The sequence below is a fragment of the Taeniopygia guttata genome, chromosome 5 (assembly GCF_048771995.1).
Source record: "Taeniopygia guttata chromosome 5, bTaeGut7.mat, whole genome shotgun sequence".
NCBI lineage: Eukaryota > Metazoa > Chordata > Aves > Passeriformes > Estrildidae > Taeniopygia > Taeniopygia guttata.
Window position 1 is genome coordinate 34,065,622 of NC_133030.1, and position 26,815 is coordinate 34,092,436.

Sequence of the window (26,815 nt, forward strand, 5' to 3'; positions counted from 1 at the left end):
TGTGTGCCTCAATAGGCATGAAACTTGCTATGAGTTTCAAGATAACACTTGGTAAATTTTTACATTGGTTGTTGAGGGAACCACTGCAGGCAGTCACCTGTGACTGCTGCAAACTGACAGGTGGTCACTCCACCCCTGCCTTATTACATCTCGGTGGCTGTAACATTGTAAAATTTCTTCTGATGTCATAATGCTGGAAGGCAGAAGCATGATTTCTCTCTTAGGACAAAAAAATGCAAGGACAGGTTGATATTTTAAAGTAGATGAGTTAGCTGATGGGGGTGAAGTTAGGGGTTGAAATGCTGCTGTGAGTTGCATTCTATTGGATGTGATACTCCTTTGTATATGCATTTATATGTATTATATACATTCATATATTAAATATATGTATATATTTCATATTTGCAATAGCCAAACTTACTGAGTGGAAAATTTGAACTGTTGTATTTTAAATTAACATGTTGCTATTAAATTATTTTAACAATGATTTCCAACTATTGTAATTTATTTTCTATTTTTGTTCTTCTTTTTTTTAATTCTCAAATAAGTTTGTTGAATTGATGAGTTGCTAGCCCTGAGATATGTAGATCTCTACCAGTATTCTTTCTTTAAGGTTTTTTGGTTTGTTTGTCTCTCTTTCTTTTTTCTTGTGTTTTCTCTTGGTAATGGTTCTGTTGGTTTGGGCTTTTTTGAGGAACTGGGATTTTTATGCTAATTAATTTATTAAAATATTTAATTAAATTCTTGAAATATTTCTGCAAAATTCCTACTATACTGTAATTGTACTTCAGGGAATTTTGTGAAACAAAACAGTGTATCTTCCTTTGGAGGAGATAAACACAGTGTAATTATCATCCATTGCACTTTCTCCACCAAAATGTTTATATCTTTATAATAATAAAATTATTATTTCCCTATTCACTAAACAATTAGCTCTCCAATGTATGAGTTTTCCTTTATTACATACTGAAATCCTTGCATATTTCAAACTCAGTAAATATATGTTTATACATAGCAATGTCATATTAATACCATTTATACATACTTCCTAAAATTCCACTGGAGCCATTGCTTTGAACCTTGTAAAAGTTGTTTGTTAGTTGGCTGCTGGGGGTTTGATTTTGTTTTGTTTTGTTTCATGTTGTTTGTGGAGGGTTTCTGTTGGCCTTGCTTGTTTATTTGTTTTACTTCTGATTATTTTTTCTTACTGTGCTAAAAATAAGGTATGTACTTAGGGGTCCCATACAGGCTTTAACCCCTGTTATTTATTTGCCACATAAGCATTCAACTGTGTATTTTATCTGTGTAAACTGCTTCAGGAAATGTATTAATAGGGTTTTCAATTTATGCTTATAAAGTGTGTGTGTTTTTAATGAATTGTGAGAGAGTGAAACCACAAATGTTTGGCATAAGATCCCTTTTTGCATTAAAATGGGCATTCCTGTTATCGTTTTCTAAGAAACTTGTAATCCCTTATCTAAACCTTTACTGACATAAAATTAACTGAAATGTTGTGTGCTTAATGTTTTCAAAGTTTAAATTGAATACAGTTTGTTTTACAACATCTAAAAGGAAGTTTCAATACTCAGAATGGTCAGTATTTAATCTTGACTGTGATGTTGTTTTAGCAAGAATGATTTAAAATATGTTATTTTTGTAATTTTATAACATTGTTTCATAGATGAGAATTCTTTTTAAAAAGCTACTTATTTCACTGGAAATGCATTCAATTTTCATAGTGGCCTATTTGTTTGTTTGTTTGTTTAGGAAGCAGGAACAGACAAGAGTATTTTTCCTTTACCAGAACCACAGGATTTTTTCCAGGCCTCCCAAGTTAAATTTGAAGACCTAATAAAAGACTTAAGGAAACTGAAGCGAGATCTAGAAGGTAACTGGGAACTTTCACATTTGTTCTGCCAACAACAAAGTGCCATTTAAAATGTGATCTTTATGAGGTTTTCTTATTGCTAATTAGGTTTATAGTGTTGATTCATTTAGATTTTTTACACTGTGGCACAAATTACTCACATAAATTAGAAAGAAAAAAAATTTAACTCATGACTTAATAAAAATGAAAGTGGAGATCCTGAAAAGTAATTTTCCCTTTTACAATGGAAAGGCCCCTGAAGAAATCTTTCTGAATATTCCTTCAGTTATGTGTGAATTTTTCTCTGGCTTTTCCAGAACTATGTGTTTAACTGTAGATATCTGTTAGCTCCATAACATAAATACTTTCTTCAGTACTTGTATAAAAACAATTTAAAAGCTACAAGAAAGAGTTGAATACTATTAATGTAGAAATAAAACACAGCTTGCCAAGGCAGAGCAAAGGGAAATGGAAAGCTGCAGTTCAAAATATTTTCACCCTGGGACATAAAATAAACATTTAAAAATGTTTATTATAAAGAGGGGCTCAGAAACCCAACTAATCTATCAATCAAGGTACTGAGTGGAAATAAAGTAGGAGGGGTTGCTCTCTTAAGTATTGCAAGCAGTTTCTTTTTTATTTTGTGCTACATGCAATTTTCTAAAATAAATTCAGCAAATGATGATTGAATATTTAAGCCTTTTTCTTGTTATAGAATAGTTTGTACTTTACTAAGGTCTGTGTAGAAGATTGAGTTTAGGAAGAGAATCTGCATAAAAATACGTAAAAACTTTTACATTTAGACTTACATGTTTGCACCAGACTTTTTATAATCAGAGTTGAACAAGATAATTATTTTCAAATTTTTTCAATGTAAGGCGCTGAAAACCGTTACAAAATAGTTTATCCTTACAGCTAGGAATTGCTGGATTAGGTCACTGCCATCCTTAGGATAATTTCAAAGGTTAATAGTGGTAGGAAAGTATCAGTTGTTGTTTGTTCGACCCAGGCATAAGTGAGTGCTCTATCTCCTCTCATCGCTTGGCCCTGTAAGCCCCTTGGCCTGCCCTCTTTTGGGCTAGTTTTTGCAGAAACATGATCTGTGTTTGATCTTGTACTTTTCCAGCATGTAGTCCTGCTGTCATACATCTTATCGTACAGGAGCTGCATTGAGGCTGGGGCATTCACATCATATTTGTTTTACATTGCAAAGACACAAACAACAAGTAGGAAAAGTTGAACTCTTTTAAAATAAAAACTTCTGCTTTCTTGAAATCACTGATTTCTTTTTTTTTAATTAAACTGTTGTTGGTATTTATAGCAAATCTAGAAAAATTGTTATCTTGAGGTTGTTTGTGTAATTCTTTGTAAAGGTGCATGTTAAAGCCAGCCAAACCAATTAAGATACAAAGTTAATGACAGCAAAGATGTGAAACCAAAAAGGTTGTGGAAATGTTTTCAGATGTTGCTATTTTATCGCTTAGAAATATACAACAGATTCTAAGAAGCATTCCTGTGATTATTTCTCCTACATTTAAACAAAAAAACAATCGCCTATATAAGAACTTATCTTTTTTCAAAGATTCACTTTCAATTTTTTTCTTTGGTTAATGCTCTAGTTAATTTTTAAATCAGAATTTTAATTGAAGAAGTTATAATTTTAACACGTACAACAAAGATTTGATGAGTCTCTGTAGTTTATTGTAGCCATTAAAAAGTTGTGGCTGCTGGCAGAATACCAGTGAAAGTCTAAAGCTGAAACAGATGTGAGTAGCAGAAACCAAGTCCAGAGAAGCGTCGGGCCCAGCTATCCAGACAGGCGCGGCCCTTCAGATGTAAATAATTTGAACAATATTAACGGGGGCTGCCTGTGTTATAGGGTACGTTGGATTTGTTTCACAGTTTGTTGGCTAAGGTAGTCTCGAGCTGATTACCTTGGAAGTGGAATGAGACAAAGGTAATAAATGGAAGAGAGGTTTGCATTGTGCCATTAGGTAATGAACTAATGTTCCTGTTAGTGTCTTCCCTTTTTTCTGAGATTTGTAAGGAATGATTAAAAAAAAAAAAGAAGCATATCACTTCTTGGAATTGAAATGGCAATTTTGATCGTTACTTTTCATATTAGTAGTCATTTAATATTTAAAAATATATTTTACTTGTTTATCAAGGCATTAATTTATGTTTCTGGCATGGATATTAACATCGGAAGGATGGAATTATCATAAGTGTCGTGTCTTGTAAATCTCATGGTATAAACCTCTGGTTTGAAATACCTAGACACTGTGGAACCAAAATTTCAAATCTAGATGGAGTACAAACCCTTTCATCCTTTTCAGATAAACAGATTGAGTTCCATACAATTTGCTATTTTTAAATCTTTCAGATTAGACTTTAAAGGTACAGGCTAACTTTACTCTGAAGGGATTGAGTGAAGTTAGACTCAAGAATTCAAAAAGGTTTTTGGAGAACCTTAATCCAACACCTTTTTAAAACATATTCCAGAACAAACTTTTTAATCATGAGTGTTTTGGGTTAAAAAAAATGAGAAACAAAATATGCATTTAATATAGGGTTTTAAGGGGAAAGTAGTGAATATTAGATGGTAAGATGAAAATTTTAGGGTGAAATCTGGTTCCACCCTAACATACAAATAGAAGAAATATCTGTAAACTCAGGTTTTCACTCCAGGTCTGTTGGTGTATTTCCAAGGCTTTCAAATATTACACAGTATAAGCAGATACATTTATTCATTTAACACATGCAAGCTTTCCAGTTAATATGTAGAGTTATGGATAGAAAAGGCTTTGCTTTGCTTAAGATGGTAAGACATCATATTCCTTGTCTGGGGCAATGAATGATTCCCACGTTTTAATTTCCCTGTGACCAAACATGATTTACCTTCTAATTTGGACAATGACACTTGGTATTCTTGAAATTGGTATTCTGGAATAAACACATAATGTTTTAAATACATAATCATAAGAAGATATTCAGAAAGAAAGCCACTTTACCAAAATTTGATAGACAAGTATAAGTTTTACCATGAATTCTTTTATTAATTTATGTCCAAAGTTGAACAATTTTAATTAAATTAGTTGCCCTGTAGATTGTTTCCATCTGTCATGCTCATTCCTCTTCTTTGCAATGCAGTACATAAAATTTTAAAATTTTGTGCTGCTCTGTTCCTCAAAAGAAGCAATATTAGATGCCTCATGTAGTATTCTGTGATGTTCATTATAACTTCTTTGTATTCTTGTCCTTAACATGTGAAACGGCAAAGATATTTATTGAATTGTTAAAAATGGAAACCAAGGCAGGTCCATACTAAAGATTTTCAAGAGTCACTTCTGTTTCTCATAATTAATTAAATTTATTATGCGAGAGACTGTAACATTCTGATTCCATTGAAAATCCACATACCCTTTCCTTTCCTTTACTTTCATGGCCACCAGCAGAAATATTGGTTGCAATTTTCATACTAATATTTTTTTCAGTACTGTATATAGGTTTTACATTTTTATGAACTTAACTGTGTGTGTGAGTATATATGTAGGTGTTTGCAAGCACGTGTGTGACAGAAAAAATAAATAATCTAAAATAAAAAGAAGACTTTAGGGATCTGCTATACGATTGTCAGTTGAAGACAGAAGACATGGTTTCTTATTGGGCACCTCTTAACCTAGATATTGGCAGATCTGTGCCTTGCATAAATATGTAACCCAAATTTTTCCCCATTTAAACGGGAGAACTTCACCAAAACTTAAGTTTATGACAATTCCATGTTGTAAAATTGCATGATCTTTATGAAAAGATTAAAAGGGAAGTAAATAAATCTGTGCATGAAAAGTTGAGAAATTACAGTGTTGTGTTGGCCATTTTCACACTGGTTTTTATGCAGAAGCATTACAAATACCTCAAAATTATAGAGAAGTGCAGTTTGTTAGGTTGGAATGTACATCTGGCACTGTGGTCCAGAGTCTTTGAGCAAGAGTAACTTCGTATTTAGATCAGGCTGTACAGGCCCAAGTCATCTCAGTTTTGAATCTAAGGATGAAATGGCAGCACCTCTCTGGGCACCTGTTCCAGTGCTTAATTGCCGTCTTGAATATTTTTCTTTATCCCATGTGAGAATTTCCTGTGCTGCAAGTTGGGACTGTTGCTCGATTTTCTCTAGATGTGCATTCCTGAAAAGGTCTAGCTGTGCCTGCGCTCTAGTTATTCCTTAGATACTTGACATGAAAATCTAGATCCCCTGCCCACTTTCCCTAAACAGGGCTGAACATACCTGGCTTCTCCTGCCTCTTCTTCAGATGCTTCATTTAATTTTCATTCGTAAATGTCATGACACTATAAATAGGTTCTTTTCAGATATTAATATATATTTATATATTATAAAATATAGTCTTTTCATAGAAAGAGGTCCAGTGGACTGGATGTGACTAACAAACATCATGCCAGTCATGTCACTCTAGCACTGTCTCTCAGCTGGGCTGATTAGACCGAATAAAGTATTGCATCTACCCTGCTCTCATTCAGTGCTTCTTCAGGTAGCTATGTGCAGCATTCTATTGCAAAGCATGGAAGAGAATTTAGAAATAAGGAATGGATGGAAGTTGAAAAGGGTCACTTATTCTTGATGCTTTTAGCAACTATTACTTTAAATAGAGTCAAGGAAACTGCAAAAAATAAAAATAATCAGTTCATACAGACTAAAACTCTTGATTTTCCAAATTTAAAGTACTGAAAAACATCTGGATTTATTAAGGATTAGAAAGGAATATATTTATCAATAGGAAAACATACAAAAGCAGAAAAGTTTGATTGGTATTATTCCAAGAAGTTAATTTAAAATTCCTAAATGTCTTTTCCCATCAGAGTCTTCAAACTAAGTGAAAGAGTTTTGCAACAAAATGTCCACTAATTAACTATAGCCTGGTTTTGTTCTAGAGATTAATTAATTTGATGGTTATCATTTATTCAGGTGGAATTATAGATTTAGTTCATACATAATACAGCCTATGGTAAAGTCTGTTCTGTGGACTAGAGTTTAATGAAATCATGATACAGTAAAAATTCATAGTGCAAGAATTACTGTGTTGAGGGGTTTGTCTATTGTTTGAGTTGCTTGATAGACAGTAAGTTTACTGGATCACATCAATAAAATTCTAAGTATTATATCAATTTTGAATATTAAATTTCTAAATAAATTGTAGGATCAATAGTTATGTCTTGATAAAAGATTATTGATATTCATTAGGAGGATAGTATTCCAAAAAGTATCAAACATACTCTTCTAAAATATTTTCAACCAACTGAAGCCTTAGACTAATTTAAATTAAATGTTTTAAGTCAAATTTGAAAGAGGGACTTTTTGTCAGAGAAATGTCTGTCTAACACACATGTCAAAAAATCTTCCCAACAGGAGCAGGGAAGTTGTATGATAATTTACAGGACATACTTTAATTCTCATTGTTGGTTATATGTTCTTTAAAATTTTGGAAGTGCAAACAAATAGAAATTTGAACTGGGTAGTGGAACATGAGGAGCCAAATAGGTGCATGTTTTATTTCTCTAGGTAATAGCATAAAATAAGCATATTGTTTTGTATGTGACTTCACTGTTTTTGCACAGTCCAATATTTACATTATCTATTTTGAGGCAATGCAAAATGGTGTAAGGAAAAGAGCAAATAATAGCTTTGTACAGGAAAAGGTTTTTTTGGGTTTTTTTTTTTTTTTTTTTTTGCAAGAGTTGGCACTTTTCATTCACAGAGTTTTCTGACCACTTTTTGAACAGTCTCTTTCCTCAGCAGGATGAGAAATATTTCATTTTGTTTTGATTTAGAAAGATCCAACACAGGCATATAAAATGCATTTCCTATATGTGCATAGGATTTTATTTTACAATAAAACTAATTTTTTGACAGTGTTCCACTGGTAATGTTTGTATGTGAATACATTTAGTGTAAATTTTTCTAAGTGGATCATTTCTTAAAATTTAATTAGATTTTTTAGGTTTTAATAAAAAAGGAGAGTATGGAATGGTTTAAATGATTTAAACATTCTAATATAGAATAGAGAAGAAAAGAAATTATAGTTTTGAAAACTTTATTCCCTGGAAGCAGATGTCTGCATGTATGCACAAAGGCACAGGGAGAAGGCTTTCAGTTGGATAAACAATGGCATGCTGTTAATTTTTTATATTTTTTTTTCCTTTGAAAAGAATTCTCGGAAATTTCTTGTTAAAAATCATTCTGCAAATGTTAAGATTCTAAAATGGATCTGGGAAATACCACACGTATGATTTTCTGTGCACTTTTTTGCGTGCCCTTTTAAATAAATAAATAAATAAATGTGTGTATGTTAAGCATTAGTTGTGTAACTGTGAAGGATACCTCTGGGAGCAGGTAGTGTACATCTGGGAACAGGAGGAACACTGTCCCTATCAATGGCTATGATGGATAATGGATTACGTCGTCTGGAGAGTGTTAAATACTGGTGTTGGGAGGAATGGTGACTTCGTGTTTATGGACCTCATCAGCTTTTCCCCTTTGTGGAGGTATGCAGTGAGAGACAGGACAGATTTTGGCTAGAATTGAGACAGTCATGTATCAAAGATTGAAAGTGCATTACTTCAGACTGTGGGGTACAAATTAGTAATAGCGGGGCTAATTAGCATTTGGGGAAGTGGTCCTGCTAATCTTGCTGGTTTTTGAATTTACATTATTTTAAATGTAAGCTGAATGCTCCAGCTGAACCATATTTCTACCTACTTGGTGGAAGAATTAATTAGATCCAACTTTATGATCTGTCTTGCACATAAAATCAGAGATACAGCAATAGAAAGGAAAACAGATCACTTTGCTGGCTTCTACAGTTTCAGCTCATAAACTGTTTCAGCCGTTGCCCAATTCTCTTATGTCTGATCCCTTATTCAGTACAATAAGTGATAAAATGTTTGAAAGGTCCTTTTTTTGCTTAGCCCTGTAAAAATCTTAGCTCATCTGATGAAAATATTATTCTTGTTTCTTAAAAATATTGTGTCCCTCTCAATTACCCAGACAAGACTCTTCAGTTTCAAAATACTCTTTTTTTTTTTATACTGTTCAGAACAAAGGGAAATGTTTCAGTTTCTCAGCAGATTCTGCTAGTGCACAGTTCTACACTCTTGACAGATCTTAATGATGTGTGGAGTTCTGTATGTTTGGATCTTGACACTTAACAAAAATTTTCTGCTAATCATATGCTTGAATCACTTAAAGGAATCTTTCAAAGACTTGACTGGAAAATTACAAGGCTTTAGTCATTACAATCATTTATATGTACTACTCAGTCCCTTGCACTGTGCTTCTCTGCTGAAGGGTGCTCTGAATGTAAACTACCATTTCAGAAGGAGTACATTAAGCAGAGGCTCAGATATGTTGCTATGGTGTGAAAAATATTTAGTTTTACTAGCAGTCTTTTTCATTTTGCTAAATGTATTCTTGGGAAACAATTTTAGCAGAAAGGTTTTTAAATTATTTGTATAATATGTTGATGCCCTTTCACCAAACAAGGAGCTAAAAAATGTTAGGTTAGTTGAAACTAATATAGGCCTGACAGTTCCTCTGTATGCCATCACTAACTCTAGAAGTTCAAAAATGTTGTTGAACTTATAATAAACAAAGCCCCCTCAAAAGACAAAGGAGAAATATCTGATCAAAGTTGTGAGAATTGTCAAGATATCTGACTCACTCAGAACAGGTGAACTTTGCAAACTGTTTTTTATGCCATTAATTCAATTATTTCATTTTCCACATCTTAGGATGTATCACTGAAATGTTTTTTCTATATCGTGTATATGTGACAGCTAGAGCACCTAAACAGATACGTTTCTGTGTGTCATGAGGAAATGTGTTTCAGACAAAGACTGACTTTTTACTTATTATCTTTTATCCTCAGAATTATTTTTTTTTAAAAGGCATTATTACTGTGTGAAGAAAATAACTTTATATAGAAGGACTTTTATTCTTTTAAATTAGCTGAAAATATCTTCACAGAACAGTAGCTATCCAAGTAATTAGTAGGTTAGAATGGTGTATTTAGTTTTACGTGTGCTAACACTTTTTTGCATTAAATTGTTGTCTTTCATTTAAGGTAATAAAGACTGAGCTTGAGAACAGTATGCTACCACAGTCTGATGCCCTTTTATGCTTTTCTCAGATAGTTTTGTCTCAGAGAACTTCCCACCCAACTTCATGGCATTTCCATCTCTGCTTTGTTCAGAGGCTTCCATATTAGTCAGCCCTGCTCTGACTTTGGTGGCAGTGCTTGAACATTTGTATGATCCTATTATTGATGTGTACTGATTATCAATGTGTGTCCAAAAGGGCAAATAAAATACTTTCTCTGAAACTTTTCTGAGTCAGTAGCAGCATAACCTCTTGCAGTTGGAAGTTGTTAAAATTCTTACCACGTTCCCACAGAATCAAGATTAATCTCTTCCCTTCTGCACATTATTTAAAATTCTCTCTGAAAGGAAAACCGTGCAAGTTTGTACAGAAGTGCAATAGCTGTAGATAGTTCAAAAAGCATTCAATTAATACCATGTGAACAGCTCCAGTGAGTAGGTACCTAAGTGCATGTAATAACAGGAGACTATAACCAGATCCTGCAGCAGTGTCCAATGGTAAACATGCATCTCCACCTGTAACTATTCATTTAGCTTGCAAAGTTCTTTCCAAGCAAGAAAATTAATAGAGTGATACCGAAGGAACTAAATAATGAGAAAATGATATAGCACTTGCTGAATAATACAAATTTATGAAATTTATCCAAGGTTTATTAGGGTTTTATTTGGGCATATAGATCCAAGTAGCGTAACAGGTTTGTGCACTGTAAAACATCATGGATTCGCTCATGCAGAAATTTGGGGTTATTTAGCACTACACTGAATTCATTTGCAGTATTATTTCAAATGCTCTTTGAAGCAGAAAAGGTAAGAACTCTAAAAAAGAATTGTCAGTGTAATCCTTCTGTCAAAGATATGCTTGTGTTGTAACTGAGTAGAAGAGCAAGCCTGGCAGTATAACCTGCCATGCTCTGAACAGACAGGAGCAGGGAGCTTTAGCAGCTTTCACAGAGGCATTACTCATAGGGGATAGTGTCAGTGACAGGTTTACAGGAATTCATGGTGTTGATACTTGGTTTTGCTGTCAGGCTGATTCCTGTAAATGCTACTGGTGCGTTCTGGTGAGTAAATAGTTAGTAATTTACTGTTATCAACTTCAGACTATTTCTTGTTTTGAGTTTACTTTAAAAATGGTGCTTAAAAAAATCCAAATTGTGTCTGATTGACACAGAAATGCTCTTTACGTGAAAGTTTGTTTATGGGCCATGATTCTTTTGACAGATTTACAAGTGTCTGTGGAGTTTTAAGACTATTGCCCAATAGGCATTAAGTGAGAGACATTCTATTTTGTAAATATTTTCACTTATATTGGGGATTTTTTAAAGAACTTTTTGAGCCAAGTACTGCATTAAATCTGAAGACAGTGGCAAACTGATAATCAGCAGTTTCCAGCTTTGTTTTAATGTTTTGCTAATGCTTTCCATTTCTGTGGCCAAGATTTGTAGTGGGTGAAGCATGATGTACATCCAACAATTTGTAAGGGCTTTCAAATGCTTTTGCACACTTGTATTTTCCCTTTTTTTTTGCAATTGCTTATTTAGACATAAACAATTTTCAAAATAGCATATTACATTCAATTTCACTAACATACTGCTCATACCCAGGAAAAGAATAAAAAGTTTATTACATTAGTGGAGAATTTGCATCTGTTTGAACTCAGTAATGCTGAAACAGGTTTTTCATTTTCCCAAATTATTATTTTGGAATGAGATGGTGAGAGGAGAATTGTATGTGTGGTGTGACTGCTGTCAGCTTCTTCAGAATTCCCTCAGATTCCTCAAAATTTCAGAAAGACATTTTTTCAGAAAGCAGCTTTTCAGTATGTATTTAAAAGAAGGAATGCATGATAAGATTCTTTACTTCCAAATCATTCTAATAAAAGCTTTGCTGAAGTAATTTTTTTTTCAAATAAGAAAAGTTTTGTACTGTAGTGAATGAGAATGAAGTATAAAGACTAGATGTAAGAGTCCCTCATGTTATAGTAGTTTTAGCAAGGAAAATCAAAGCAATTTATGGAACTAGACTATCCAGTTTTAGAGGTGTTTTTATATAATGTTTGGCATGACATTTTTAACATTATGTTTCAAGTAAATAATAAAACAACTAAACAAAACCTTATATAACAGGAAATTCAGTGAATGCTTTTTTTTATATTGTGTAGAACTGAGGTAGGTCACACAGTTGTGAGGTAGACTTCTACCATTATTACTAAAGCAGCTTGACAAAGACCACCTGACTTTAATATGTGTCATCACAACTGTTATTTTAAAAAAAACTTCACATTGTGTCATTAAATGCTTTTTTCCTATTCAAAATACGTTTTTGTGTATATGATTTGTGATTCCTTTGAACACACTTCCATCATTTCTTGTTATATCTATCCCCAAGCAAATTTGCTGTTTTTCAGACTTTACAGTAGTGTAAATTATTAGAATTTTCCAGTGTTTGACTTCTGTCTTTCAATTTCATGGTTTCAAGATCACTTTAAGCATTTGAAACTGGTATCTCATCTCATTCCACTTCATCTCAAACTTTTAGAGTTTTAATTAGCATCCTGATTCACTTATTCTGTGTTATCTGTCCTGTTTTTCTTCATTTCTGTGCCTTTCTTCTTACTGTTCCTCTCCCCTCATTCCAAATATTGATCATCTTGTTAGGGGTGTTAGGATTCTTCTTAAGAGTTAACTATCCAAATAAATATTTTTCCTATATGCTCTATGAGTTGGTATTTCTTATCCAGATTTTCCTATTGTTTTGTCCTCTTATTAAGGTTAATTTTAGTAATCTCAATTTTAAAAAAAACATACCAAAGGTGGTGTATGTGTGCTTTCTTTTTTCTTTTGGAACAGTTCATCCTAGTCTTGGTCACTTAAATACATAGGACTTACCTGAGTAACCTTTCTAAATCTTGTGTTATTAGAGTTGTAGGAAGCATGCAGGAAGCTTTCAGTGCTTCAGAGGATGCATTAGCAAGACCATGTGTTTGGGAAAATTCCTTTCTAGAGTATATTTGAGTGTTTTTAGACACTACTGTACCTACAAGCATATTAGTCTAATACATATTCATAGAAATTTAATTCTGTACAGATTAATATGAATTTATATGAGAGTATTATAAAAGAAATACTGGTTTGCAGTTTTTGCAGCCTTAAATGACTGTAATTTATTGTGTTTCAAATGTCTGAACATATTGTGTGTACTATAATGTTTCTACAGTTCCCTCATTTTATATTTATCCAAAATAATTTCTAAATAATGCCTCATGATTTTCTGTAGATTTGTCTGAACTAAAAAAAAGGTCTCAAACCTGAATTAAAAAAAAGGTCTCAAACCTGTGTGTTAACATTGTTCAAACGTACAGTCAGAAACTTACAATGTTGTTTCTGTTATTTTGCTAGATTTTTTCCACTTAAAAAATTCTAATGTCTGTTGTCTTCCAAAGTAGTGTTACAATTTTGTTGATTGAAATCTCTTTCTAATTCTGTAAACATAAATATTAGGAATATACACATTTCAGTCAGTGTATTGTGACAGTCACAGAGGTCAAAAGGTCAACTTTTTAATGATAAGCAGCATGTATCATTAGAAAATAATATTAAGCTGTCATATAAATATCCCTGATTTTGGATTTTTTTTTCTGAATTTAAATTATTAAAGACACATAACTGAGCAGGTAATAAAAGACTTTCTTTCCCCATCTAGTATGTTTAAATCACCACTCCATTCAGCATGCTATCTGGCATACAAACAATATCCATTAACTTTACTCTGAATCATTTGAAAGGTTTGTCATATGCTACTGGATACAAGACTAGATTAACGATAAACTTAGACTGCAGCCCAGGCCATTTTACACAACCTGCACTTTGAGTTCTGGAGGGTTGTTAAATTAAAATTTAGTCTTGGGTGAGAATGGGTGTTCTTCTATAAGAATTGACCAAATGTATTTCTGCTCTCAATCAGTTGAAAAGCTATGGTTGTTTTCAGTACATCCTGATGGTCCAAGCACAATACTACTTGCACAGTAAAATGTATGCATCTGTTTTCAACCTTCCCTTGACTTTTTACACTACATTGCAAATTTAAATAATGGCACATTTTAATTACACAGGCTCAGCTTCCATTTCCACAGGTTTACATTAATTTTTGTTTAATGGTGGTAGCAATATGGTGTGAACACAGTTTGTGTAGTCAAACTGTAAGTCTTAGGTTTAATTCCAAAATAAGTTTCCATCTAAATGTAGCTTCTTGGGAATGAAAAGTTGTGGAAGAAAGATCTTGTAGTGGTTCACAAATTCAGTTGCTAAATGGAAAGTAATTTAATTTTGATTTCTGCCTCCTGTCATCTTTAATGTGGAACACTGGAATGCACTAAGTTTACCAGAAGTTCTAGGCCTGTTAAAATTTGTTGGCAAATGAAATTAAGTTTTTCAGAAATTGGCATGGCATTGGTTCTTAACATAGCAGATAGATTAAATAGCAAACAAATTGCACTTAAATAGATTAAATAGTAAACAAATTGCACTTAAATACAAGTTAACTTTCTTACACACTTCAACTGTTTCATATCATGGTCTGGGGATGGAGCACTTAAGTAATGCTGAATTGCTACATCTGTTGCAGGAAAAATGCTTGAGTATGGGATGCCTGGCACTGATTGATTAAAATCAATCCAGATACAAAGGATGCTTCACTCACCACAGAAACAGACTTTAAAGCTTTAAATATATCATCTAGAATTAGAGTGTGAGGCAAGCTGTGTTAGTAGCAGGCCCTAGCACACTGCAGGAGTTTGAGGACAAATTCCTTATTAAAGACAAATTCTACTCTTTAAACACATACAGAATTTTTTATTTAGTATGCTTGACTAGTATTTGTATTTCTTATATTAGTGTAATTGCTGGATTCCTTAGTGCTTATTTATAACCTCTAAAGTAAATTCAGGTGACTAATTTAGATGTAGGCTCCTATGGTGCTGAAGTCTACTTCTGGTACATTTCTTCTGTCATAAATGTGTCTCATCTTTTTGTAGCCTCTGAAAAGCAGATGAAGCTAGTTTGCAGAGAGTCTTCTGAAGAGCATCTCCAGCCCTTCAAGGAGAAATTAGAGGAATTCTTCCAGAAAGGTAACCACATCTGAAAAAAAAACTTATTGCCAAATAGTGTAGTGGTTTATAAAGTTATGTGTAGTGTAAGCTGCATTAAATATCTGTTTCCTCTGAAAATTCCTGTGGATTATGTTCCTAATGGGCCTAATATATGTTCATATATGTTGATATATGTTATACATTTCTTAGACATCACTTGTCAAAGCTAATCACTCCCTTGATCTCACCTATTTCCCATTGGTTATTTTGTGCTTTGTTCTTTATTATTATTAGTAGGCAAAATGAAAAATATATTAATCGCAGACTAAATTTGTCAGAGGGAATATAAAGCTTCAAAGACTTAAAAAAGACAAGAGTGAAAGACACTCTTTTAGAGAAAGTCCACATATATGCGTGTCATCTTTTCTCTCTAGCGTGAGCTTATGAACTGACTTATTAATATTCAAAGATTTTTGTCTTGTGTGAAAGAGAAATAGGCATTATAAAAAGTGATTTACCATGTTAGTGTCTGGAGACAATGGGTGAAAACTGAGTTGCAATTTGGTGGTCAACTGAAGACAATGTAAATGCAGGTTTCTGTTGAAAACAACAGTCCTGCTCCTTCTCATGCTGTGTTCCCTATTACCTGCTTCTGCCAGCACCATTGCTTCTGGAGTTGTGGAAAATATATGCAGGAAGAGATTTTCCCTTCTCTCCTTGTAGGAGTACAATCTTTTTAGGTAAACATTTAGGTAAAAGTCTGTATTTTTGACAGAGATACTAGAATTGTTAAAAATTTAATTGTATTTCTCGAAGAAATTGTGATCTGAGAAGTCAGTTGAACTGTCTGAATCTGCTCATCCAGACAGAATATTAGTGATCATTAAGATTATTGTAGTAATTTATTAATTAGCTTAATCCTTTTTATAAAGATTGTCCTAATGTCTTTTTAATAACTTTGTTTCATGAGGCTGTCTTGTGTACTTTGACAAATGAAAATGGGCTGTTTAAAAAGTAGCAGTTAAATTGTACAGGTAAATAAGCTAATATTCTCCTTTACCCTTCTCCTAGGCCACTGAGTTCAATGGATATACTTATCTGATATAATTATTTTAGGTGCAAGTGTATTTGGACAGTATTTAAGTAGCAAATTCCTCGCCACAGAATTTTTAAAACAAAAAATGTAATGGAAATCTTGATGTCACTGCAGGACAGTTTCATTGTCTTTCTAATGTATTTAATTGGGAATGTTCACTTACAGTTTAACAATTACATCAAGATTGGATTAGTACTCTGTATATATATGTTTGTATTTCTACAGAACCATTATGATCTCTAGCTTGCCAAAGTATTGCAATGATCAGTTTTGCCCAGGTCTAGCCAGACCCTAACCAAATGGTGTCTTCCACACTGGTGCCACAGATTCTGTAATTCTTACCGCACCCCGGGTCTCACAAGGACTCTGTGGTTCGTGCAGTTGGCAGCTTAGCACCACTCAGCCGTTTGCTTCCTGCTCCTCCGTGGGGAGGCAAGGAGAGGGTGGAAGGGTGAACGGAAATAAATTAGTGAATTGAAATACAGACAAATCAATAGGGAAAGCAAAAGCTGTGTGAACAAGCAATGTGAAATACAGAATTCCATCAACTGCTTCCCATCACTGAACAGGTGTTCAGCCATTTCTTAGAATTATTAAGGCTGGAAAAGACTTCTTAAAAATTATCAAGTCCAGCCATTAACCTAACATTGCCAGTTCTACCTCTATGTCCCTAAGTACACTCTTTTTGAACTCTTCCAGGGATGGTTATTCCTCTAGTCTTCTGTGTAGCCTGTTTCAATACTTGGTAACTCTTTCAATGAAGACATTTTTTCCAACATCCAATCTGAACCTCCCCTGACATATCTGTCCTGTCACTTGTTACCTGAGAGAAGATACTGACACCCCCCCCCCCCCCCCAAGCTCTCTGGGACTTGTAGAGGGTGATGAGGCCTCTCCTGATCCTCTCTTTCCCCAGGCTAAACACCCCCAGCTCCCTCAGCTGCTGCTCTCAGACTTGTGCTCCAGACCCTTCACCAGCTCCACTGCCCTTCTCTGGACACTCTCCATCACCTCAAGTTCTTTCTTGTGTGTGAGGGGCCCAAAACTGAACACAGGATTCAAGGTGTGGCCTCATCAGTGTCAAGTACACTTTGTTTTATCACTTCCCTAATCCTGCCAGCCACAGTATTTCTAAGTTCCATTTAGAACTCATATTTCTAAATTTCACATTACCAGGACAGCAGGATTTCATCACACATAACCTCTACTTGGGAAGACAAGCATCAAAACTCTGAATTTCTCCCCTGCTTCCTCTTTCTTTTCCCAGATTTATTTCTGAGCATGATGTCATGTGGTATGAGTTATCCCTTTGATTTATTTGGCTTGGCCCCTCCCAACTTCTTGTTCATCCCCAGCCTACTTTCTGAACCATCAGCATTAGAAATAGAGAAGGCTTGAATGCTGTGCAGGACTGTTCAGCAATACCTAAAGCATGGATGCGTTAGCACTCTTTTGGTCACAAATCCGATCTACAGCACCATAGGAGTTCTGTGAAGAAAGTTAGCTCCACACCAGCTAAAACCAGCAGAAGGGATGGTAAATCATATCAATGAAGCCTTAAAAAATATAGACAACCCAGAACCTGCTTGCTCCTGCAATGTTGACTTACTCTTTTTATCACACTCCACTTTCTCATGCGTGGAATATTATAAAAATACCCAGTTGGAAGAGGACTAGTTCTTCTTTAGATAAAGTTGCAGTTCAATTGTGCATTATCATTTCAAATAGAAAAAACATATTCTTCAAAATATTTTCCCTGTTTATGCCTATTGATGTGAAAATTGAGATATTTTTGTCTTTTTCAGTGTGACGGAAAATTTAATCCTTATGTGTGGGAATAATGTATTTTTTTTTAAAAAAGAGGGAAAATACATTCCTGCAGCTGTCCTGGAAGTTCTATATATTATATTTATTTGGACACTTTTTTGTGAGGTCTTTTGTATATTAGAAAGAGCAAAACCACCTGGATTACTCACCTGTCCACTTTTTCTCATGTTCCCTTGTTCTTCTGTTGCTTTATAATGTTATGCTTTATGGTATCTAATCAGACGTACTTAATTTTGTATAATTTAACTTCTCATCTTTTGACATCTTATTCTACCTTATTCTGTGATGACTTTTCAGTAGGTTGTCTAATTTTCTGTTGTTCACCTGATTAATTTGAATATTGCTAATGGTGGATTGTAGTTTCTGCAGCATTACAATGGAAATCATATAGAATTCCACACCAAAGATAGGGAAAAATAACACAGAAACCCATCTTGATTTATGGCCCTAGAATAGGTGTTGGACAAATGTCAAGGTCAGAGGTGTTTGCAAACTCAGCTGCTTCTCTGAAATTAGGAGTTAGCTGATAATACTGAGCATCCAATATGCATCTGTTTTCAGTTTTGTTTGTTTAAAAAAAGAGTTGTGGCTGGTTTAAGCAAATGTAAGAAAAAAAATTTCTGTTATCCTTCTGCCAGCTCACAGCAAGTATCCAAAACTCAGATGCTTTTCTGAAACTTCTGGCTTGAAAATAGGGCTGGAACTCATAGATATTGAGGTTTTTCCCACACGCGCATTTCCCATCATTTCTAGTCAATGTGAAGTTGGAAATACTGTAAGGAAAAAAATCCTGGTTTGCCTTTACTGACGTGTTTACATTTCCTAATTATAATTAATACCAATTAAATCTAATACTTGCTGTGTTGTAACAAAAAACACTGAGAGTGTTATGGAGACTGACATTCTAAAATGCCAGAGGGGATAAACTGTACTTCTGCTGATGTCAGTGCTGGTTTGTATAACTGGATGTAATGTAGCCCAGTGCCTTCAGCAGGGAATTAGGTGCCAGAAGCTTTGGGTTCTATTCCCAGTTTAGCTACTTTATATGTGATGATAGCAGTTGCTTAATATCCTTTTCAGAGAGTGCTCCTCTTTCCTGGTACGCAGAATGTTAAATAATTGTTCTTGCTGGATTTTGTAGTGAAAGATAATCTTTCTCAAGTACTTTGTGAATCCCACATTAAAGACATCATGTGTAAACTGTCTTAATGCTTCACTAGCTGTATTTGATATGCCTATGCTTTTTGGAAAAGGTTTAGATTGTTAGAAAGTTGAAATAATATTTAGTAAATCTAATTATATAATGTGTAACAAATTATATTAGTTTTCCTATAGTATGGAGACCTAATTAATATAAATTAGTATTTACTTACTGTATTTCCACTGAAATTACTGTATGGGGTGGTTAAAAATATGTTCATAATTATTTTCCATTTAAATTGCCATGATATGCAAGAAGGTCTTTGAAAGAATGAAATTAATGTGTGGTCTGGAATGCTCTTTAATTCATTAAATTCTTGCTAAAAAATTCTTAGAAGAAAATTCCCCTTTTGATATGAAACTATCTCCCACAAAAAAAAAAAAAAACCAAAACCAGAATACTTAGATGACTAAAGATGAGAAAGATGCGAAATACTCTATTTTGACAAGGACAAAAAAATTTTTGTCACTGCAACTGTGCAGCTCACTAGAAGGACCCTTAACCATTGGTGTTTTCCATAGTATTTCTTACTCTCCTTGTGCATTCCCTCAAGAATAACACAAACCAGAAGCTAAATGACATACAGGAGTAGGTGACTAATGTTAATAAAATTTTTCTTATTTTGCCACCTGACTATTTCATATTGTTTGTCCATTTTAGTAAATGTAGAAATGAATAGCACACATTCATGCAGGATCTTGCAAAATATGTTTCCAAATTCTTTGTCATTGGGTCCAGGTCAGAAAGCATGTAAAAACTTGAATCTGGGCTTGGGTTCCTCCATTATGAACTGGAATGTGAAAATGAAGAAGTCTTTATGCTTTGTAACACTTAGCATAGGAAAAGCATATCTGCTTCTCTTCATTTCTCTAAGAATAAAGCATCTTGGTGATGAAGACCCTGCTACTACAGGAATTAATTTAATTTAGAACATAGGGAAGCAAGTAGACTGATGTCAAGACAAAGCAGTTTTTGAATTTCATTAGTAGTGGAAAGTAAAGCTATTTGGGAAAAGTGCGTGATACACCGAGTGACCAAGGTAACAAGTCAGATGGAGAGGGAGTGATTTGTCAAATAGAGTATTTTATTGAGATTAATCCCAAAGAAAAAGTATTTTCCTATGTTTAGAATTCTAGCCTAACACTTGGGAAACATTGGTTAGGCTAATTGCTTTGCTACAACTGCTGTGTGTTGTATACTACATAAAAGGTCAACACTGTGCTATCTATGGGACTATGCAATAGCAAAACAGTCATAGACCAAACTAGTCACTGTATCATTATGTCAGGAGCTAGTGAGTTTTTCAGACAAGCTTAGCAACCATATGGAAACAGTCCACAAATCCACTTTTAACTGCTGAGTGATTTCTTCTTAACAATTTTTGTGGTAGCTACCTGGGCATGCATCCAGTCCAGTGCACTTTCAAATGGATTTCTGGTGTAGAACAGGAGTTTTCATCCACATTTCCTTATCTGTCTGTTGAAGTGCACCACAAAGGATTGTTGAGGTTGTCTATTGGGAATGAAAATAAGAAATAAATTCTATTAAAAGGGCCATGAAGGCTGGACCTGAGTTGGGGCTGTTCAGCCTGGAGAAGAGAAAGTTCTGGGGGGACCTTACAGCAGCCTTCCAGTATCTAAAGCAGGCTACTAGAGCTGGAGAGAGATTTTTCATGAGGATCTGCAGAGATATGGCAAGGGAGAATGGCTTTAAACTGAGAAAGTGTAGGTTTAAATTGGATAAGAAGAGAGAAATTCTTCACAGTAAGGTTGGTGAAGCACAGGAACATTTGCCCAGAGAAACTGTGGTTTGCCCCATTCCTGAAAGTTTTCAAGGCCAGGTTGGATGGGGCTCTGAACCACTTAGTTTACATGTTCCAAACAGCCTCTGGCAGCAGAGTTGGAACTAGATGGCCACTAGGATCCCATCCAACCCAAACCATTCTATGACTATGATAAAAGCTAGCAGCTGGCCAACTTTTAATTTCTTGTTCATAATTTCCTACTTGTATAGTTACATATACTATATGTAAATATTCTCTCCAAGATGTTGTTCTTGTGCTATAGGTGCTCATACATGGTGATTTATTCTTCTCATCTAGTAGCATCTATTGCATTAACTCTGGAAAAGCAACCTTTTATTAGTTTATAGCCCTGTACGTATTTTGAGTGTAGGAGGACGATAGCATAGTTTATTATATTACAGAAAAAAAATATGTCCACTCAAAATTGCTGCTTTTCTTTCAAAGCAGTCTATGAAGTATAAAGCAATGTTAATATCATTTAGCAGTAGTGAATCAGAAGTTAAGAGCATTCCAAGGCACCATTTTTCCAAGATACAATAATGGTTTTTCTTTCTCTCCTATCAACAGGACATACCTTTATACATCTTACTACAGTCAAAGATTAGGAAGAAAATTACACTGACACTTACTTCTTTTCATAGTGTGACAATATTATATTATTTTTAAGACAGATACAGATTATATTTTAAGTTGTTACTCAAAGCAGTTACCTAGTAAAGCTTGTCTGTAATGACATCCCAAAATATCAGAAACCTCTGGGAACTGTTTAAAATTCTTGCTTCTCTGCAATAAAATTATGGCTTTTCTCCCCAAGAAGAACATTAACAGAAAGAAAGAGAAATATTCTAAAATTGTATATGAAATTAAGTCACATACTCGTCTTCCCACTTGTGTTGTACCCCTGTGCTTTAAAATACGTACTATATTATCGTACTTGTGTTGCATTTTATTTGTAAAGCTCTTGAATGTTTTAATGGTGAATAAGTGAATTAAGAAAATGAAGAATAATTGTTAATAATGTTGTTAATTTTCAGTAACAGCTGTCTGTTAAAATACCATATGTAAACAACAGCAGAAGAGCAATAGCAGTTCAAGGATCTTAAAATTGACCAGGATTTTTCTTACCTGCAATTATGTCTGCAATTATTCTGTCAGCTAAAAAATTTATCTCTGAACAGACAATCATTCCTACAAAGCATGAGACTCTTCCAGGTTGTGTGACAATCCACTCTGCATATCAAATACTGAGTCTTCCTCTTGTGAATAAAATGTACAGATATGAAGACTTTTAACTTCAAAGCTTTCTTTCTGTTCTACTTATCGTAACTTCTTTTTCATTTCATTTGTTTTCACTGAGATGTTTTATTATCTCTGCCACACATATGCAGTTCTCACATTAAACAGTGTGGGAGGATATTTATGTTCAGTGTCAAACATGAAAAATATGTCATACTTCCTTGCAGTGATAATGTTTGCTTAAAACTTTTTATGCTTCCCAGCAATGACATTACAGACCAGGCAAAGTTTGTGTTCAGATCTGGAACGCTGTTTTATATGCCAAGAGGAGAATTACTTTAATCTTTCAAACTTTGTGATAGACATAACTGTTTTCATCACTCAAAAGATTGTCATATTTAAACAGATGAAAGAGTGATTTACATAAATTGGCATGAGTCTGCAAAGCACAGACCCTTACTGCTGTGGTACTCCGAGATTATATAGTTAGACAATAGCCCCAGTCCATAGGACACCAAATAAGTTGTCCTGGAATGTGATTGTATCCATATGCCTCCTAAGAAATGCTATATTGACAATGAACTGATTCAAAGAATAAGAATTTGCTCTGAAGTGAGTACTTTGTCCCACACTGCCAGAAGAATTATAAACATCAAAGTCCTGAAAATTGGTGTTAATTAAAGCTATGACTTTTCAGGAAGCTTTCAATTTATTATTTCTGAAGCAGATGTACATCAAATTAGTATAGCCAGTTTCACTATATCACTACTTACTATAGAAACTGGAAGATTACACTCTATTATAATGTGTATTATTAATGTAATTTAGAAGAACTGGTAATTGAAAATGCAATGTCATCTCCTTTTAGAAAACAAGGAGGGAATCTCCTATAGAAAACAGTTCCTTCCAACTTCCTTTCAATTTGATTGTGGTATACTGAATTACCATGGCTGTTACAAAGTCACTGGCATGTTGTGACAGAAGGATTTCCTATTCATAGCAACTAAGTGATATAATGAATGTTAATGTTAATATCCTCAATTTAATACAAAATTATTATGTATATGATAGTTATAAAATCTATTCCTAGAATTACTGATGCCTTTACTATAACCACTATAGTGGAGTTCAACATCCTCTTTAAATTCTGATTATAACCTCTATTTTCTGTTAAAATCCACTGTATTTCTTCCATTTTCTGTATTATAGAGTTAGAGGTAAACAGAACTGTAGGTTATATATGTAGGCTTTTCACAGAGATTCTATTAGGCTTTTCTTTTTGTCCAGCTATTTTTTTTTCACTATACTCTTAGGAATCTCCTGCATGATCTCCTATTTATCTTTTTTTCCTTTTGTGTCTTCATGTTCTGCTATTCAGTCAGTGAACAAATAGAATTTAAACCTGTGTCAGAGCTTCATTGAAGGAAACAAAGATACTCACTGATTCATTACTTTTGATTATATAATTTATGAGCAGTTGTTTACATATATGGAGGATACTACTGCAAGGAAAGAGCAGAGCCAAGAATTGGAAATGATTGGATAGAAGAGATTCATGCACTTAAATATTGAAAGACCCAAACACACTTGGTTTGGGTCTTTTAATATTTAAGTTCAATATTTAAGTTAAACACTCAAGAGACCCCAGTACCTAACCTCACACTGGTCACGTTTACCTTGTGTTTGTCCCCTGTGCTCTGTAATTTCACACCATTAAGCCTGGAAATGCCCTGCAGTGCACCTTATAATACAAACTGATTGTGACCATAGCATGCTTAATCTGATATGCAATTACATGGAATTTCTCTGTAGACTTCTGTCATTTTGGTATGTTACTACTTTTTCTTAGTTATTTTTTGGACCTGTGCAAGCACATGAATATCCTGTTTTAATATTTTTGAGCATGATTGATAAAAAATGCTAGATAGGGAAAACTTCATCAAGAAATTGAAGCTCTATGGGTTAGATTCTTTTATGGTGTGAACTCTAATTTCCTCTTTAAGCAATAAGAACAGGTAAAGCCTGCAGCCTTGTTGAACAGGATGGACCATTGTTTTGAGAACAAAAACATTAATCACAATGTTCATAGGACAATTATCAGAAATTTTAAGCTAGTTAGAAGACATAGCACCAGGTTGCTACTAAGCTCTCAAAATTGAGGAATGACAGAGTAAAACCATATGGATAATACAGTATTGTGAGATTACAGCTGTGATTAAAGACAGGGTTCTCTGAAATGTAAAAGAAGAGTCTGATTTCAAGTCATCATTCAAGCTTTCCTGTAATTTCTCTGATACTTCTGTGCCTAAATGCTTCAGATGCCACAGAAAGATATTTTTAAATTTACCTTTGTCCTGTGAAGAGCCTTTACCATGTTTTTGAACACCTTGAGGTGGAGAAATCAGCAGTTTTATTTCTCCTGAAAGATGTATGTATGAAATTTATTGGACTAGTACTTCTTTCATGGCATATAAATCAATTCAAACTTTTTAGCATCAGAATTTTTCAGCTATCTAAACACTGTCCCAAGTCAACCATTTTGAAAGTGTCAAAAAAATTTTTTTAAGGTCTTCAGCTTCTGAACTGACTTCAGTTATAATTGTTTGTACAAAACATGTGTATGAAGTCTTTAATCTTGGGAGTGTCTTACAGTCTGAAAGTTCCCTCCACAAAGTGTTGCCATCTCTGGAACAGAATGTGGTATTACAGAGGTTGCTGGTGCCCTAGGTCAGGCAGGGATACCTGACTATACAGAGCAGTGTATCTTCTCTGACCAAGCAGAAATCTTCAAACATTAAAAAGAATTATGGTAAAAGGAAAAAACTGCTCTATAAAATGTGTTTAGTTTGATTATCTATGGAGTTATCAGTACAGTTTATTGGTAAATGTTTAGAGTGTGTTTCCTTAACTTCAGTTTTACACAAAGGGCTTGACCCACCATTGACTTGAAGTGGAATTGGATAGGGCATATGTTAAAGATTATTAAGCTTTACACTTCAGGAATTCTTTCCTTATATGTAATTGGGAAATTCCTAGAAGAGAGAATCCCCAGGTTTCATTAGGAGAGCTAATTCTATGATGTCTATTTGAAATAATGATAGGGGAGCTTTGACTGTTCTCCCTTGACTGTTCTTCCTTTTAAATTCCAGTAATTTTTCATTGTAATGTAATTTGATACTGGTTTGGTTTTCTCATGAATGAAGCAAAAGTTCTCAGGATTTAAAATTTCTTTCCAAATTTCTGAATTTTTTTTAAAGTAAGTTGCCCTTTTAAATACTTGATATAAAGAATATTCTGTGGTTATAGATGCAGATGAACCAAATTCCGTATTACTTTCACCTGCATACAATTTATTAACTTAAAAATTCAAGACTTTCTTGTTTTAATAGAGAAAAAAAACCCGAGGAGTTAAGCTCATTGTGACTGTTTTATTACAACATAAGAATTTAGATGCAAATTATTTGTGTTAATTATCTTTCTCAGAAATAGTGTTTGTGTGGTTCAATAGACAGTATTAAATCAAAATGGTAGTCAAATAAAGCTTTAACTAAGACTACAATTATATTTAGCTCTTCTACTAATGGGAAAGTTGGGATTGCCTTTTCCACAGATCAACTGCTATTATTGAGTAAAACCCATTTCCAAGAGATAGGAGTTATCTCATAAACACAAAGGTATTAATATTAATAAAGGCCTAGAGGTACAGCAAGCACAAAGTCTGCAGTGATGTGCTGAGCTGGTGCACTCAAATCCTTGGTCTTGTGATCCAATATTATATCCTCTTCTTTCCTTTATATGAGAATAAACATAAACATTTAAAAATGTTTACATACACCGCAGGGAAAAAATTCTATCCTCCTAGCATAGAGTCAATAGAAAATAAGCAAGCTCATTTTTCTCATCATGATTGTATCTGAGTAGTTTCAAGGAATTAATTAAATTACGTGACTAATGTGTCACTCATGCTTTACTTTTCCCAAGATCTCCCCATAAGGAGAATAGTAGGTTTGCAGGTTTTTATTTAGAAATTGAGAGATCATATTTTCAAATGCAGTCTTCTGTGTGTATATCACAAAGAAGACAAGTGCAAAAAAAATCAGTACCTTGTATTTGAATGTAGTTTGGTGTTTCTTGTAGAAGCATCATTAAAAAGAATCATAACAAAATATTTTTAATGTTAGTATCCTCTATTTTATTTGTGGTAAGAAGGAGAAATACTCCAGGTTCAAGTTTGCCTCTTTTTTACACTGTTAGCATTCTGGAACACACATTATCAGAGGATATGATTATATGCAAGTGCTTTTATTAAGAGCTCTGGGAGTCAGGGGTACAGACCCAATTCTGACTCCAACATGGATTTCAAGCTGAGCGTATTTTATATTCTATCGTTATATAACTTACATATTAATTATTAAACTTATACTGTTCTATTGTATACATTGACTTTATTCAAGCATGAGTTTCTCGTGATCATTCTTAGGCCCCTGACCACAGTTTCTCATGATTATTCTTACAATTAAGCAGTAATT

At 33.9% G+C, this 26,815-nt stretch overlaps 1 protein-coding gene across 8 annotated transcripts in view; it reads left to right on the forward strand.

Annotated features, from left to right (window-relative positions):
* The window catches only part of FMN1 (formin 1), a 172,622-nt gene that overhangs the window by 120,465 nt on the left and 25,342 nt on the right, over positions 1-26,815 (forward strand). For all 8 annotated transcript variants that reach the window (XM_030274542.4, XM_030274539.4, XM_041716679.2 and 5 more), the window contains 2 exons: positions 1,768-1,888; positions 15,069-15,161. In XM_030274542.4, coding sequence (XP_030130402.4) covers positions 1,768-1,888; positions 15,069-15,161 — 214 coding nt within the window. The remainder of the gene's footprint in view (positions 1-1,767; positions 1,889-15,068; positions 15,162-26,815) is intronic.